Source organism: Mytilus galloprovincialis, chromosome 10, assembly GCF_965363235.1.
Source record: "Mytilus galloprovincialis chromosome 10, xbMytGall1.hap1.1, whole genome shotgun sequence".
Taxonomy (NCBI): domain Eukaryota; kingdom Metazoa; phylum Mollusca; class Bivalvia; order Mytilida; family Mytilidae; genus Mytilus; species Mytilus galloprovincialis.
The window spans coordinates 946,281-965,541 of NC_134847.1; the positions used below are offsets into that span (position 1 = coordinate 946,281).

General features: G+C 32.9%; 1 protein-coding gene across 1 annotated transcript; it reads left to right on the top strand.

Annotated features, from left to right (window-relative positions):
* Positions 1–1,363: 1,363 nt before the first annotated feature.
* LOC143048821 (uncharacterized) lies at positions 1,364–15,585 on the top strand. Its single transcript, XM_076222691.1, has 5 exons — positions 1,364–1,637; positions 2,548–2,777; positions 3,775–4,081; positions 9,162–9,547; positions 15,505–15,585. Exons 1-5 carry the CDS (start codon positions 1,424–1,426, stop codon positions 15,583–15,585), a joined length of 1,218 nt encoding a protein of 405 aa, XP_076078806.1. The 5' UTR covers positions 1,364–1,423.
* Positions 15,586–19,261: the final 3,676 nt, after the last annotated feature.

Below are 19,261 nucleotides of genomic sequence, written 5' to 3' on the forward strand. Positions count from 1 at the left end.
ATCACCCAACAATCCATCCATCAAACTAATCTAAATGTAACCAAACTAATCACAATCATTATGTAATTTAGTTTGAAATTGTGTCTGCCTGACAACCAAAATAGTCGACACGGTAAAAAATAGAAATAAGGGTTAACATGTAGTTTTTGTCCATTAACTTGAAACTCCTATAAATTAAGAAAATCTGAAGATGGCCGATATGTTTGGAAAGATGAGATTAGTAGTTCATTTACTTCCAAGCTGGAAGACGACTTTTTATAGAATTTATTGCCCTTAAATGACAAATGTACTTATTTTTGAAATGTTTGCCTATTATAATAAGATTATTATAGAAATGGAGAAACTTTAAATAGCACAAATGGTCAACAAGATAAGTTCCACAAATAAGTTGACATGTTTGGAATCGTTTGATGACACCTTGTTGCCTAAGTATGTACAGCATTATTGTTAAAGTATGTCACAAAAGATGTACTTTTTTAAGATAGAAAGATAGTTTATTCTCATAAAACCATGCAAGTACAAAGATTACAGAGAAGTTAAAAAAATAATATACATAATAACGAAAATAAAAATGCATTAAAAATGCATAAAATTTCAGATGAGATTACATATATTTAAAGAATATATATATACTTATACAGTCAAATGTGAAAGCTAAAATTGTATAAAGAAGTACTTTTTGTGTATAAGTATGATAAATGAATTATGGTTGTTAAGAAGGAGTGAGCTTACTATTAATACATCGTAAAAGCACGTACCTAAATAATTAGGATATTTTTTTGTCATTCCGTCAATCCATCATTCCACAACAATTAGTAATGTGGACTTTTTTCTTAACGCCTTTGCGTAATTGATGTGTTTTTTAATATGTGAGTCTACAATGATGAGTTGCAATTGTAGTTTACGCTTAGTTGTGCTCGGCTGATGTTTGCTGCCATTGCGTATACAGGCTTTGAACTTTGAAAATTGTATTACGATGATAACAGTTAGACATACTTTTTATAAAAGTTTTCTTATATTGAGCTGAATTTTACATAGTTTTGAGTCTACTATGATGTGATTTAGATTGAGTTTACATTTGGTTCTGCTCCTTTCATTTCTTTATCATGATGATTATTTTATTTATGTATCACAATGTTATTAACATCATCATGTGTTTCTTGCCAAATTGCAAATAGTAGAGCTCTGTTAAGGGTAAATGGGAATATAGGCTCAGATGTGTTTTTATTGTAGCATACCTGGAATTATATATTGCTAAAAAAAGGAACCGACCTTCTGAACTTATATTTCATATCCAATAATTTGTTCTTATATTCTATACATGAGTGATGTGAAATGGACTTGTTTTTTTTTCCAGTATACATTGACCATAAAGTAAAAATGGAATAGTTTACTATTGAAAATCGGAGAGATTTCTAGAAAAATGTCACCTCTTTCGGACGTAGAAGTGAATTATATCAGATTAGCTTTGTTATTGAGAGGAGTAACACCAAGAGCAGTCCGTACTTTCTTTGACAAGGAATTTCCACCTACTTTTCTACCATCAACGTTGAATAAAAACTACAACACTCTGAATGGATTGTTTAAAAAGAGAATCTTAAACCAAGCTCAGTGGAATCTTTTATTTCCAACAAATGGTACGTATTTTATATACCGGTATGTATCTATATATGTCTACAGAAATACAGTAGCTCTGTTTTATATTTGATTGATTTGAATTGACAATCTGATTTTATGCAGATTTTGCGGTCATATGGATCCAACAATGTAGGAATAAAAGAGGGACAACATACACTCCTCATCAACAGACACATATAAAGCATTAGGCCAAACTCTAATACAAATTATCTTTATTCTATAAAAGTCATGAATTAAACATGTTAAAGTAAAGCTAAAAGAAACAGAAATAGCTTGGGCTTTAGTTGGTTAAAGAACAATTATTTTTATACTCTCTGTATAAATTGCAGACTTACTTATTTTGCTGTCTGTTAATTTGTTCTTGTCCTCAATATGCATTTATTTTGTCATTGAATTGATTAATACATCTATCTTTCAATGAAAGTTTTTCAAAAACAAACAAAATATAATGTTATAAAACTTTAAAACAAAAATCAAATAATGTAAAAATATTTCAAATATCTTAATGCTAAACATAAGAAGAACAGTAGAGAGAGACAACACCAACGTTATAATACCGGTCAGAAGGTTACTCATCTAGATGCAGTAGATGGTGAATTTTATACAATTTGTATTACGTACATGGTGATATATGAATTTATCTACCAGTCACGCCAAACAGTTCATTGCTATGTTTGTTTGCGTCTGTTTGTTGCATTTCAGCGTTTCTGTTGTTCCGTTGTTATTTTCTTATACTAGTATGTAATGTGTTACCCTCGGTTTTGATAATAAACCCGGATCTGTTTTCTCTCAATCGATTGATTACTTTTGAACAGCGGTTGACAACCGTTGCCGTTATTTACTAGAGCGAATTTTGTTTATAAAGAGAAATGAATAGCTGTTGACGTTCAATGTCTGCCGTTGTTACAGGTGTACCGAATTCCCAAACTTTTGATGTAACGTTGATGATATGTTTGATCAGAAACTTGACATCTGTCACCCCTCCAATCAATGGATTTGATAAGCTACCACTACCAGGGGAGACAACTCCAGGGTCTGATCTTGCCAGGATTAAATGGTACAGAAATATACTAGCTCATCATGATAGTAACACCATGCCAACAGGTGATTTCAATACAGCATGGACAAATGTAGTAGATGTAAGTACATTCTTTAAAAAATAATTATATTGTACAGTGTGCACGTTGTACCTAGTTCCTATAGGTCGGCGCATAGTTTCAGCAATGAGCAAAACATATACCATTAAGTAAACTGTAAAAAACTTGATGAACACAATATTTAAAACAAAATAAACAACCGTATTTATCAAACAAACATTAAACGAAAAAAAAGTTGTAGACAGCAATTACCGAAAACCAATGAATTGGCGGCTCTTGATTTGGGATAGACATAAAAATATTGTGGTATTGTTAAAAATGTTTGTGAGCACCCAACCCGTATCTAACCTGTGAAAGATAGGTAATAGAGAGGCAAGAAATACCAAAGGGACATATAAACTCATAATTCGAAAATGAACTAAAACATCACTACAAAACCGAACAGCCATGATTTTTTTGAAAATCATCTGAAAAGGGCTTGACTCATCAGATTCACAATCAAAAATGTGATAAGAGTAAAGAAAAAAAGCACCTACACTTACTGACAACTTATAAAAAAAACCTCGTAGATGACATACATCGTGCAAAACAGACTTAGATATCAATAAGTACAATCATCCAGTGGATTTAGTACAAAGACATCATCTTATTACTAGTATATATAAGTCACAATTTCCCAGGGCACCTGAGAACACCTCCCGTTTTTGGTGGGATTCGTGTTGCTCAGTCTTTAGTTTTCTATGTTGTTTCTTGTGTACTATGATGTCTCTGTTTGTCTTTTTCATTTAAAGCCTTGGCGTTGTCAGTTTATTGTCGATTTATAAGTTTGACTGTTCCTCTGGTATCTTTCGCCCCTCTTGAATTCATTGACTAAAATGTTGGCATATTTCGTATTCATCCTGTGACATATATTTCCTGAGTTTTTTTTTCCATTATCATAAATTTAAAATCTATACCTAACCCAAAAATAATTACTTCTTATGAATATATGAAGATTGCAACTCTGTTTATGGTAACTTTCTGGAATATTTATCTTGAGGCTGTAAATAGATTGGGTGGTTTACCAATGAATCAGGAGTGCCTAGATCTAAAGGTTAAAATCTTAGATCAGTCAAACCAGGAAATTATGCTGGAAATCAAACAATCACAGGAAGAAATGAAGGAATTGAGACGAACAATGGAAATTGAACACTCTACCATGAGGGAAAATCTTACAGCTTTGCAAACAGAAAACTCAAGCACTACAAAAAATCTGATAGATCTGAAGAATTCCCATAGGGATTTACAAATTGAACACTCAAAAGTCACAGAGATTTTAAAAGACCCAATACCATGGAACATAAGAGGTATATATTATAATAGTAGCAAATTTACCTGACCATAGCGGGAAATATGTATTTAGTCGGATCTTAACACGTACTTGTAATTTGTTTAAAACCGGTTTTGATTAAAATGGACGAAGAAATGTCTAAATGTTCAGGATTTAATTAAATACATATTTCGGTAAGATAATGCAAGCATACGATTTTAATTGCGTCTTATATTTTAAGAAGCGAATAATCTTCAACTACTTTATTCAAAAATTGTGTATAAACGTTAATTTCGAGCTATGAAATTCAAGTGGCTCGAGCATTTTTTTGAGAAAGTTTTAAAAAATCGCAAAGAAATATTTTTACAGTGGGTTAGCTTTCATTAGCTTCACTATCTATAGATTAACAACTTTTGATTATATTTATAATCTAGAATCATAATTGAAGGTGTAGCACGATTGCACAGTTAATAAATTATATTGATGTGCCATTTGTATGCAAGAGTGACATTCCGTTGTGTTATGTGCCAATTCGAAAAAGTTATGCGAGTATTGTCTCCCCTAAACATGTTAATTTTTTTTATAATTAAGTTAAGGTTTATGATACAATTTTGAATAATTACAAAATGTATCAATTGAATATATTTCAGTTTTTGTTATTGGTATATCAAAAACATTGATGTACGAATATAATTTCATAAATTTGAAACGTTTAAAATGATTACATACCAATATAAAGAACCGTTTATCATTTTTGAAAAAGAGTTTGAATGAAAATCGAAGTATTTATCTTCCCTTGATGATAGATTGATTGGGAAATGAACCAGAAATATTTAATGGTAATCACAGAGAGGGACTAGCAAGCAATTTTTATTTGAAGCTTATTCAACGTTAAAACAATTATCCACTATAAACGATTGTTACTTGTATCCAAATATGAGGACTTTGTTAGCTTAATCTACAAATTTTATTAGATACTATGATTTTTTTATTGCAATAGATTAATATGCTATACCATATGTTATGCCATATACCAAGTCAATTATCTATACATATATATACATATCAATGCACTTGGTAATACCATATGTCAAGCCTCTTTGCCATACTTTATTTCATGTCAATTGTCTTTACAATATACCAAGTCAATTATTATATGCAAAACCAATTTGTCCATACTATATATCAAGTCAGTTGTCTGTATCTAATGTCACGCTACTTGGCTATATCCTATGTGAAGTCAATTATCTGTTAGAAATGTCAAGCCATTTATCTATATATCCTTATGCCAAATCATTTATTATGTCAAACCAATCATCTATACCATATGTCAAGTAAATTTTCCATTCCGTATATCAAACCAATTGTCCATCACATCTGTCAAGTAAACTGTCTTAACCATATGTCAAATCAATTGTCCATATCTTATCCCAAGCCAGTTGTCAATATCTGATTTCTAGTCACTTTGCTATACAATATATCAAGTCAATTATCTCATTGAGATGTCAAGTCAATTATCTACCCCATATGCCATCAATTATTATGTCAAACCAATTATCCATACAATATGGTAAACCAATTGTTTGTAACTCATGTCAAGCTACTTGGCAATATCATGTGTCAAGTCAAATGTTTATAAATAATGTTGCTTCCATAGTCAATACCATACGTCAAGTCAATTGTCAATTTATTATGGCATGGAAATGTTTCAACAATGTCAATGTCAAGACTTGATTGCAGTTCCGTTGTCCTGATCCTATGTTAATCCATAGTCCATACCATATTTCAAATCAAATGCCCATATCATATGTCAATTGTATTGTCCATATTACATATGTCAAGTCAATTGTCCAAACCATATGTCAAATCATTGTCTTTATCGTATGTAAAGTAATTAGTCTATACCTTATGTCAATTATGGCTTATCAATACCATATATCAAGTCAATTGTCCATACAACGTGTCAAGTTAATAGTCCGTATCTTATGTCAAGTCAATAGTCCATAGCATATGTCAAATCAATTATTCATACCAAATGTCCAGCCAGTTGTATTAACCATATGTCAAGTCACTTGTCCTTACCTGATGTCGACCACTTTTCCTAACATATACCAATTGTTTGCTTGATATGTCAAGACAATTATCTTAACCGTATGCCAAGTAAACTGTTATCTCAAACTACTTTTCGGTACCATATGTCAAGCTAATTGTCTATACCTTATGTCTTACACTTGGCTATACCATATGTCAAGTCAATTGTCTATATCTTATCCGAAGTTATTTGGCTACACATATGTGAGGATAGTAATGCCCTTTACCGTCAGGAGTCAAACGGTCATTTTCATCTACTGATAGCGTCTAATTGGTTAAATTTTATCGTGATTCCTCAAAATATCCTTACCGTGATTCGTCAGAGGTCTCAAATAATTATATTTTTTGGAATAAAATTAATGTGATTCGTCAAAATCATTGGACTTTTAAATCGTCTTAAAGAAAGTGTACATATTATCGTTATCCACCGAAAATTACCGTTAACGTCATTCGGCAAGATTTTTTACAGTTATTCATCGTGAAGGTACACCCATTACGACCCTCGTATGTCCAGTAAAACTGGCTTTATATAATCTGATGCCATTTAGCTACACATATGTCAAGTCAACTGTCTAAACCTATTGTTAAACCACTTGGCTTTACCATATATCAAGTCAACTATCAGTTTATTATGTCTATACCATATTCAAAGTCAATGACTATGTCAAACTAGTTGTCCATACCATATATGTCAAGTCAATTTTCCATTTCATATATCAAGTCAATTGTCTACACCATGAGTCATACAAATTGTCTATACCATATATCAATTTAATTGTCTATACCAGACATCAAATTACTTGTCCATACCATATGTAAAGATAGTTGTCCATACTTCATGTGAAGTCAATCGTCCATACCATATATCCATATGATACCATATCATATGTCAAGTCAATTATCCATACCCTATAGATGTTATGTCAATTTTCCATACCCTATAGATGTTGCGTCAATTATCTGTACCTTATAGATGTTATGTCAATTATCTGTACCCTATGTCAAGTGAAGTGTCTATATCATATGTCAAGTCAATTATCCATACCCTATAGATGTTATGTCAGTTATCTGTACCCTATATATGTTATGTCAATTATATGTACCCTATGTCGAATGAAATGTCTATATCATATGTCAAGTCAATTATCCGTACCCTATAGATGTTGTGTCAGTTATCTATACCCTATAGATGGTATGTCAATTATATGTACCGTATGTCAATTGAAATGTCTATATTATATGTCAAGTCAATTATTCAAACCCTATAGATGTTATGTCAGTTTTATATACCCTATAGATGTTATGTCAATCATATGTACCGTTTGTCAAGTGAGATGTCTATATCATATGTCAAGTCAATTATCCACACCCTATAGATGTTATGTCAGTTATCTATACCGTATAGCTGTTATGTCAATTATATTTATTATACTTCATGTCAAAATGCCAGATTTTGATTGGCTAATACGAGAGTGTCAATTTACTCTATTACCCTTCATGGAGACGCTTGATCAAGTGTGCGCTTTATTAAATACGACTCTATCCTATGACAAATACTCTATCACCCTTCCCAGAGACGCTTGATCAAGTGTGCGCTTTATTCAATACGACACTATCCTATGGCAAATACTCTACTACCCTTCACGGAGACGTTTGATCAAGTGTGCGCTTTATTAAATACGGATGGTTATGTACAAGATGTCACAGTTTATTACTTTGAATTTTAAAAATCGACAGTAATAACAGAACATTCAGTATAATAAATTAAATAACACATAGCTGAGAGGGTGATAGAGCAGATTGGAACCCCTCGAAAAGGCATTGTCAACCTTGGCTTCGCCGCGGTTGACAATGTTTTCTCGGGGTACCAATCTGCTCTATCACCCTCTCAGCTATATGTTATTTATATAGTACCCTATGTCAAGTGATGTCTATATCATATGTCAAGTCAATTATCCATACCCTATAGATGTTATGTCAGTTATCTATACCCTATAGATGTTATGTCAATTATATGTACAGTATGTCAAGTGAAATGTCTATATAATATGTCAAGTCAAGTATCCATACCCTATAGATGTTATGTCAGTTATGTGAACCATATGTCAAGTGAAATGTTTAAACCATATATCGAAGGTCGGTGGTGGTCTCCAGGCACTCGGGCTTCCTCCACCAATACAAACCGCCAAGAAATATAACAAAAAGCGGTTAAAACACCAAAATTCAAAAATCAAATCTAAACCATATGTTAAGTGAATTGTCCATATTATAAGTCATAAATACATAGCATTTATAAGTCAAGCCTTTTGTCCATACACTATGTCTGGCAAATTATCATATTCCAAACCTATTTCCAGTGCATATCATTGTGAAATGCGTTTCCATCGGGTTTAGGTTGTTACCCCGATTTTGTTTTTTCCATGGATTTATGAGTTTTGAACAGCGGTAAACTACTGTTGCCTTTATTTATTATAGGTCAAGCCTTTGTCTATACCATAGGTTGAGCCTTTTGTCTATACTGTAGGTCAAGCCCTTTTTCGACACCGTATTCAAGCCTTTTGTCTATACTTATTTTCAAGCAAATTATAAATACGTATGTGAAGCCTTTTGCCTAAATACATAGTATTCATAGGTCAAGCCTTTTGTCCATACCATATGTCTAGCCTTTTGTCTATACCATTTGACAAGCAAATTGTTCATACCGTATGTCAAGTCTTTTACCTATACATAGCATGGATAGATCAAGCCTGTTGTTTATTCCATATATCAAGCCTTTTTCCTATACATAGCATGGATAGATCAAGCCTTTTGTCCATACCATATGTCTAGCCTTTTGTCTATATTATTTGACAAGCAAATTGTTCATACCGTATGTCAAGTCTTTTACCTATACATAGCATGGATAGATCAAGCCTGTTGTTTATACCATATGTCAAGCAAATTTTCTTTATCATATATGTCAAATATTTCTGAACTTTCATCTTAAAAAAGAAGTATTAAAAGAGTTGTCAAATTTTCTTTTCCAGGACAAATTAATGAGGAATTAGAAAACTGGAAAGAAGATGACAAAACATTTATTGAAACAAACGGAGCAAAATGTGTATTAAAGTGCATTAAAGAAAATGGTTGTGTTGTTGTCACAGCAAGTTCTGGTACAGGGAAAACATCATTGGTGCGTCACGTAGCTTTACAGATGCAAAATGAAGGCTATGAGATTTTATCAGTATCAAATCCAAAGGAAATCATCAAGTGGTACGATCCAAGTAAGAAGACACTGTTTGTAGTGGATGATTTTTGTGGAACATATAGTTTAAATCCAATGAAGTTTGAAACCTGGAAAAATGTTATGGAAAAAATCAAGACATTAGTAGAAAAGAAACAAGTGAAGTTAAAAATGTCTTGTAGACTACAGGTTTATAGGGATAGGCAAATGAAAGCGTTATCATTCTTTCAAACTTGTGAATGCAATCTTCAGTCTGCCGATTTGTGTTTATTGAAAACAGAAAAACAATCCATTGCTGAATTTTACCTGAAAACAAACGCTTCTGATATCAGTGAATTGTTTGACATGTTTGACTGTTTTCCTCTTTTGTGTCAATTGTACAGCAAAAACCCAAAACTGAACATTGTAAATTTCTTTACGAATCCATTTACAGTTTACAAAGAAGAGATAGATAAATTACAGACAGAGGGAGCACATGTCAAATACTGTGCACTTGCTCTATGTGTAATGTTTAACAATCAGTTGAAAGAAGAATGGCTTACTGAACATGTGAATGAAAACATCAAAACAATTATAAAGAACACATATGAAGCTTGTAAAGTGGTTGAAGGGACGTCACGATTGGTTTTACGTGATGAGCTAGATTCACTTACACGTACATACATCAGAAAGGATGGTGAAGTCTACAGAACCATTCATGACAAGCTATTTGACTTTCTTGCTTTTTTCTTTGGCAATAAAATGATTTATTGTTTAATTAATAATACTACAAGTCAATTTATTAGTGAAAGATTTTTATTTGAAAGAAAAAGCAAAAATGATGAATTTACAATTATTGTACCAACGAAATATCAGCAAATGTATCTAAACAGAATGGTTGATGACTGGTCAAGAGGAAAGGTAGTGGATGTTTTCTGTAACATCAATATGGACGATTGCATCTTCGGAAAACAATTACTACTTCATATAAAAAGCTTAGCAATATCACAACAAAAACAATTGGCCAGTTCATATGACACTGACAACAGTACTCCATTAATACAGTGTTGTTTTATAGGAAATATTGATTTAGTTAAATGGTGTCTCCATCATTATACCAATAATGTAAACCATAGTCGTGATAGTGATGGAGAATCACCTCTGTGCATTGCTTGTCAGGAAGGACATACTGAAGTAGTTCAGATGTTAATTAACAATAAGGCAGACATTAATAAGTATGATGATGACAAAGTATCACCTCTGTACTTTGCTTGTTGGAACGGACATACTGAAGTAGTTCAGATGTTAATAAACAATAAGGCTGACATAAATAAGTGTGATGATAAAGAAATATCACCTCTGTACATTGCTTGTCAGGAAGGACACACTGAAGTAGCTCAGATGTTAATAAACAATCAGGCAGACGTTTATAAGTGTAATGATGAAGAAGTATCACCTCTGTACATTGCTTGTCATGAAGGACATACTGAAGTAGTTCAGATGTTAATAAACAATAAGGCAAACATTAATAAGTGTAGAGATACTGGAGCATCGCCTCTGTACATTACTTGTCAGAAAGGACATACTGAAGTAGTTCAGATGTTAATTAACAATAAGGCAGACATTAATAAGTGTAGATATACTGGAGAATCGCCTCTGTACATTGCTTGTTGGAAAGGGCATACTGAAGTAGTTCAGATGTTAACAAACAATAAGGCAGACATTAATAAGTGTAGAGATATTGGAGAATCACCTCTGTACATGGCTTGTTGGAAAGGTCATACTGAAGTAGTTCAGATGTTAATAAACAATAAGGCAGACATTAAGAAGTGTAGAGATACTGGAGAATCACCTCTGTACATTGCTTGTTATAAAGGACATACTGAAATAGTTCAGATGTTGATAAACAATAAGGCAGACATTAATAAGTGCAGAGATACTGGAGAATCGCCTCTGTACATGGCTTGTTGGAAAGGACATACTGAAGTAGTTCAGATGTTAACAAACAATCAGGCAGACATTAATAAGTGTAGAGATACTGGGGAATCACCTCTGTACATTCTTGTTGGAAAGGACATACTGAAGTAGTTCAGATGTTAATAAACAATAAGGCAGACATAAATAAGTGTAGAGATACTGGAGAATCACCTCTGTACATTGCTTGTTATAAAGGATATACTGAAGTAGTTCAGATGTTGATAAACAATAAGGCTGGCATAAATAAGTGTGATGATGAAGAAGTATCACCTCTGTACATTGCTTGTCAGGAAGGACATACTGAAGTTGTTCAGATGTTAATAAACAATAAGGCAGACATTAATAGGTGTAGAGATACTGGAGAATCACCTCTGTACATTGCTTGTTATAAAGGACATACTGAAGTAGTTCAGATGTTAATAAACAATAAGGCTGACATTAATAAGTGTAGAAATACTGGATCATCACCTCTGTACATTGCTTGTCAGAAGGGACATACTGAAGTAGTTCAGATGTTAATAAACAATAAGGCTGACATTAATAAATGTAGAGATACTGGATCATCACCTCTGTACATTGCTTGTCAGAAAGGACATACTGAAGTAGTTCAGATGTTAATAAACAATAAGGCTGACATTAATAAATGTAGAAAAACTGATTCATCACCTGTGATCATTGCATGTCAAAAAGAACATACTGAAGTAGTTCAGATGTTAATAAACAATAAGGCTGACATTAATAAGTGTGATGATGATGAAGTATCACCTCTGTACATTGCTTGTCATGGTGGATATACTGAAGTAGTTAATATGTTAATAAACAATAAGTCAGACATTAATAAGTGTAGAAAAAGTGGATCATCACCTCTGTACATTGCTTGTCAGAAAGGACATACTGAAGTAGTTCAGATGTTAATAAACAATAAGGCAGACATTAATAAGTGTAGAGATACTGGAGAATCGACTCTGTACATTGCTTGTTGGAAAGGACATACTGCAGTAGTTCAGATGTTAACAAACAATCAAGCAGACATTAATAAGTGTAGAGATACTGAAGAATCACCTCTGTTTATTGCTTGTTGGAAAGGACATACTGAAGTAGTTCAGATGTTAATAAACAATAAAGCAGACATTAATAAGTGTAGAGATACTGGAGAATCACCTCTGTACATTGCTTGTTATAAAGGACATACTGAAGTAGTTCAGATGTTAATAAACAATAAGGCTGGCATAAATAAGTGTGACGATGAAGAAGTATCACCTCTGTACATTGCTTGTCAGGAAGGACATACTGAAGTAGTTCAGATGTTAATAAACAATAAGGCTGACATTAATAAGTGTAGAACAACTGGATCATCACCTCTGATCATTGCTTGTCAGAAAGAACATACTGAAGTAGTTCAGATGTTAATAAACAATAAGGCTGACATTAATAAGTGTGATTATGATGAAGTGTCACCTCTGTACATAGCTTGTCATGGTGGATATACTGAAGTAGTTCAGATGTTAATAAACTATAAGTCAGACATTAATAAGTGTAGAAAAACTGGATCATCACCTCTGTACATTGCTTGTCAGAAAGGACATATTGAAGTAGTTCAGATGTTAATAAACAATAAGGCAGACATTAATAAGTGTAGAGATACTGGAGAATCACCTCTGTACATTTCTTGTTATAAAGGACATACTGAAGTAGTTCAGATGTTAATAAACAATAAGGCAAACATTAATAAGTATAGAGATACTGGATCATCACCTCTGTACATTGCTTGTCAGAAAGGACATACTGAAGTAGTTCAGATGTTAATAAACAATAAGGCAGACATTAATAAGTGTAGAGATACTGGATCATCACCTCTGTACATTGCTTGTCAGAAAGGACATACTGAAGTAGTTCAGATTTTAATAAACAATAAGGCAGACATTAATAAGTGTAGAGATACTGGAGAATCACCTCTGTACATTGCTTGTTATAAAGGACATACTGAAGTAGTTCAGATGTTAATAAACAATAAGGCTGACATTAATAAGTATAGAGATACTGGATCATCACCCCTGTACATTGCTTGTAAGAAAGGACATACTGAAGTAGTTTAGATGTTAATAAACAATAAGGCAGACATTAATAAGTGTAGAAAACTGGATCATCACCTCTGTACATTGCTTGTCAGAAAGGACATACTGAAGTAGTTTAGATGTTAATAAACAATAAGGCTGACATTAATAAGTGTGATGATGAATAAGTATCACCTCTGTACATTGCTTGTCATGATGGACATACTGAAGTAGTTCAGATGTTAATAAACAATAAGGCTGACATTAATAAGTGTAGAAAAAGTGGATCATCACCTCTGTACATTGCTTGTCAGAAAGGACATACTGAAGTAGTTCAGATGTTAATAAACAATAAGGCAAACATTAATAAGTGTAGAGATACTGGAGAATCGATTCTGTACATTGCTTGTTGGAAAGGGCATACTGCAGTAGTTCAGATGTTAACAAACAATCAAGCAGACATTAATAAGTGTAGAGATACTGAAGAATCACCTCTGTTTATTGCTTGTTGGAAAGGACATACTGAAGTAGTTCAGATGTTAATAAACAATAAAGCAGACATTAATAAGTGTAGAGATACTGGAGAATCACCTCTGTACATTGCTTGTTATAAAGGACATACTGAAGTAGTTCAGATGTTAATAAACAATAAGGCTGGCATAAATAAGTGTGACGATGAAGAAGTATCACCTCTGTACATTGCTTGTCAGGAAGGACATACTGAAGTAGTTCAGATGTTAATAAACAATAAGGCTGACATTAATAAGTGTAGAACAACTGGATCATCACCTCTGATCATTGCTTGTCAGAAAGAACATACTGAAGTAGTTCAGATGTTAATAAACAATAAGGCTGACATTAATAAGTGTGATTATGATGAAGTGTCACCTCTGTACATAGCTTGTCATGGTGGATATACTGAAGTAGTTCAGATGTTAATAAACTATAAGTCAGACATTAATAAGTGTAGAAATATTGGATCATCACCTCTGTGCATTGCTTGTCAGAAAGGACATATTGAAGTAGTTCAGATGTTAATAAACAATAAGGCAGACATTAATAAGTGTAGAGATACTGGAGAATCACCTCTGTACATTTCTTGTTATAAAGGACATACTGAAGTAAACAGATGTTAATAAACAATAAGGCTGACATTAATAAGTATAGAGATACTGGATCATCACCTCTGTACATTGCTTGTCAGAAAGGACATACTGAAGTAGTTCAGATGTTAATAAACAATAAGGCAGACATTAATAAGTGTAGAGATACTGGATCATCACCTCTGTACATTGCTTGTCAGAAAGGACATACTGAAGTAGTTCAGATTTTAATAAACAATAAGGCAGACATTAATAAGTGTAGAGATACTGGAGAATCACCTCTGTACATTGCTTGTTATAAAGGACATACTGAAGTAGTTCAGATGTTAATAAACAATAAGGCTGACATTAATAAGTATAGAGATACTGGATCATCACCTCTGTACATTGCTTGTAAGAAAGGACATACTGAAGTAGTTTAGATGTTAATAAACAATAAGGCAGACATTAATAAGTGTAGAAAACTGGATCATCACCTCTGATCATTGCTTGTCAGAAAGATCATACTGAAGTAGTTTAGATGTTAATAAACAATAAGGCTGACGTTAATAAGTGTGATGATGAATAAGTATCACCTCTGTACATTGCTTGTCATGATGGAAATACTGAAGTAGTTCAGATGTTAATAAACAATAAGGCTGACATTAATAAGTGTGATGATGAAGAGGTATCACCTCTGTACATTGCTTGTCAGAAAGAACATACTGAAGTAGTTCAGATGTTAATAAACAATAAGGCTGACATTAATAAGTGTGATGATGAATAAGTATCACCTCTGATCATTGCTTGTCATGATGGACATACTAAAGTAGTTCATATGTTAATTAACAATAAGGCAGACATTAATAAGTGTGATGATGAAGAGGTATCACCTCTGATCATTGCTTGTCAGAAAGAACATACTGAAGTAGTTCAGATGTTAATAAACAATAAGGCTGACATTAATAAGTGTGATGATGAATAAGTATCACCTCGGTACATTGCTTGTCATGATGTATATACTTAAGTAGTAAAGATGTTAATAAATGATAAGGCAGACATTAATAAGTGTAGAAAAACTGGATCATCACCTCTGTTCATTGCTTGTCAGAAAGGACATACTGAAGTAGTTTAGATGTAGATAAACAATAAGGCAGACATTAATAAGTGTAGATATACTGGATCATCACCTCTGTACATTGCTTGTCGGAAAGGACATACTGAAATAGTTCAGATGTTAATAAACAATAAAGCAGACATTAATACGTGTAGAGATACTGGATCATTACCTCTGTACATTGCTTGTCAGAAAGGACATACAGAAGTAGTAGTTCAGATGTTAATAAACAATAAGGCTGACATTAATAAGTGTGATGATGAATAAGTATCACCTCTGTACATTGCTTGTCATGATGTACATACTGAAGTAGTTCAGATGTTAATAAACAATAAGGCAGACATTAATAAGTGTAGAAAAACTGGATCATCATCTCTGTACATTGCTTGTCAGAAAGGACATACTGAAGTAGTTCAGATGTTAATAAACAATAAGGCAGACATTAATAAGTGTGGGTATACTGGAGCATCACCTCTGTACATTGCTTGTCAGAAAGGACATACTGAAGTAGTTCAGATGTTAATAAACAATAAGGCAGACATTAATACGTGTAGAGATACTGGATCATCACCTCTGTACATTGCTTGCTATAAAGGACATACTGAAGTAGTTCAGATGTTAATAAACAATAAGGCTGAAATTAAAAAGTGTAGAAAAACTAGATCATCACCACTGATCATTGCTTGTCAGAAAGGACATACTGAAGTAGTTCAGATGTTAATAAACAATAAGGCAGACATTATTAAGTGTAGATATATTGGAGAATCACCTCTGTACATTTCTTGTTATTGAGGACATACTGAAGAAGTTCAGATGTTAATAAACAATAAGGCAGACATTAATAAGTGTGATGATGAAGAAGTATGACCTCTGTACATTGCTTGTCAGGAGGGACATACTGAAGTAGGTCAGATATTAATTAACAATAAGTCAGACATTAATAAGTGTAGAGATACTGGATCATCACCTCTGTACATTGCTTGTCAGAAAGGACATACTGAAGTAGTTTAGATGTTAATAAACAATAAGGCTGACATTAATAAGTGTGATGATGAATAAGTATCACCTCTGTACATTGCTTGTCATGATGGACATACTGAAGTAGTTCAGATGTTAATAAACAATAAGGCTGACATTAATAAGTGTAGAAAAAGTGGATCATCACCTCTGTACATTGCTTGTCAGAAAGGACATACTGAAGTAGTTCAGATGTTAATAAACAATAAGGCAGACATTAATAAGTGTAGAGATACTGGAGAATCGACTCTGTACATTGCTTGTTGGAAAGGGCATACTGCAGTAGTTCAGATGTTAACAAACAATCAAGCAGACATTAATAAGTGTAGAGATACTGAAGAATCACCTCTGTTTATTGCTTGTTGGAAAGGACATACTGAAGTAGTTCAGATGTTAATAAACAATAAAGCAGACATTTATAAGTGTAGAGATACTGGAGAATCACCTCTGTACATTGCTTGTTATAAAGGACATACTGAAGTAGTTCAGATGTTAATAAACAATAAGGCTGGCATAAATAAGTGTGACGATGAAGAAGTATCACCTCTGTACATTGCTTGTCAGGAAGGACATACTGAAGTAGTTCAGATGTTAATAAACAATAAGGCTGACATTAATAAGTGTAGAACAACTGGATCATCACCTCTGATCATTGCTTGTCAGAAAGAACATACTGAAGTAGTTCAGATGTTAATAAACAATAAGGCTGACATTAATAAGTGTGATTATGATGAAGTGTCACCTCTGTATATAGCTTGTCATGGTGGATATACTGAAGTAGTTCAGATGTTAATAAACTATAAGTCAGACATTAATACGTGTAGAAAAACTGGATCATCACCTCTGTACATTGCTTGTCAGAAAGGACATATTGAAGTAGTTCAGATGTTAATAAACAATAAGGCAGACATTAATAAGTGTAGAGATACTGGAGAATCACCTCTGTACATTTCTTGTTATAAAGGACATACTGAAGTAAACAGATGTTAATAAACAATAAGGCTGACATTAATAAGTATAGAGATACTGGATCATCACCTCTGTACATTGCTTGTCAGAAAGGACATACTGAAGTAGTTCAGATGTTAATAAACAATAAGGCAGACATTAATAAATGTAGAGATACTGGATCATCACCTCTGTACATTGCTTGTCAGAAAGGACATACTGAAGTAGTTCAGATTTTAATAAACAATAAGGCAGACATTAATAAGTGTAGAGATACTGGAGAATCACCTCTGTACATTGCTTGTTATAAAGGACATACTGAAGTAGTTCAGATGTTAATAAACAATAAGGCTGACATTAATAAGTATAGAGATACTGGATCATCACCTCTGTACATTGCTTGTAAGAAAGGACATACTGAAGTAGTTTAGATGTTAATAAACAATAAGGCAGACATTAATAAGTGTAGAAAACTGGATCATCACCTCTGATCATTGCTTGTCAGAAAGATCATACTGAAGTAGTTTAGATGTTAATAAACAATAAGGCTGACATTAATAAGTGTGATGATGAATAAGTATCACCTCTGTACATTGCTTGTCATGATGGAAATACTGAAGTAGTTCAGATGTTAATAAACAATAAGGCTGACATTAATAAGTGTGATGATGAAGAGGTATCACCTCTGTACATTGCTTGTCAGAAAGAACATACTGAAGTAGTTCAGATGTTAATAAACAATAAGGCTGACATTAATAAGTGTGATGATGAATAAGTATCACCTCTGATCATTGCTTGTCATGATGGACATACTAAAGTAGTTCATATGTTAATTAACAATAAGGCAGACATTAATAAGTGTGATGATGAAGAGGTATCACCTCTGATCATTGCTTGTCAGAAAGAACATACTGAAGTAGTTCAGATGATAATAAACAATAAGGCTGACATTAATAAGTGTGATGATGAATAAGTATAACCTCGGTACATTGCTTGTCATGATGTATATACTTAAGTAGTAAAGATGTTAATAAATGATAAGGCAGACATTAATAAGTGTAGAAAAACTGGATCATCACCTCTGTTCATTGCTTGTCAGAAAGGACATACTGAAGTAGTTTAGATGTAGATAAACAATAAGGCAGACATTAATAAGTGTAGATATACTGGATCATCACCTCTGTACATTGCTTGTCGGAAAGGACATACTGAAATAGTTCAGATGTTAATAAACAATAAAGCAGACATTAATACGTGTAGAGATACTGGATCATTACCTCTGTACATTGCTTGTCAGAAAGGACATACAGAAGTAGTAGTTCAGATGTTAATAAACAATAAGGCTGACTTTAATAAGTGTGATGATGAATAAGTATCACCTCTGTACATTGCTTGTCATGATGTACATACTGAAGTAGTTCAGATGTTAATAAACAATAAGGCAGACATTAATAAGTGTAGAAAAACTGGATCATCATCTCTGTACATTGCTTGTCAGAAAGGACATACTGAAGTAGTTCAGATGTTAATAAACAATAAGGCAGACATTATTAAGTGTAGATATAATGGAGAATCACCTCTGTACATTTCTTGTTATTGAGGACATACTGAAGAAGTTCAGATGTTAATAAACAATAAGGCAGACATTAATAAGTGTGATGATGAAGAAGTATGACCTCTGTACATTGCTTGTCAGGAGGGACATACTGAAGTAGGTCAGATATTAATT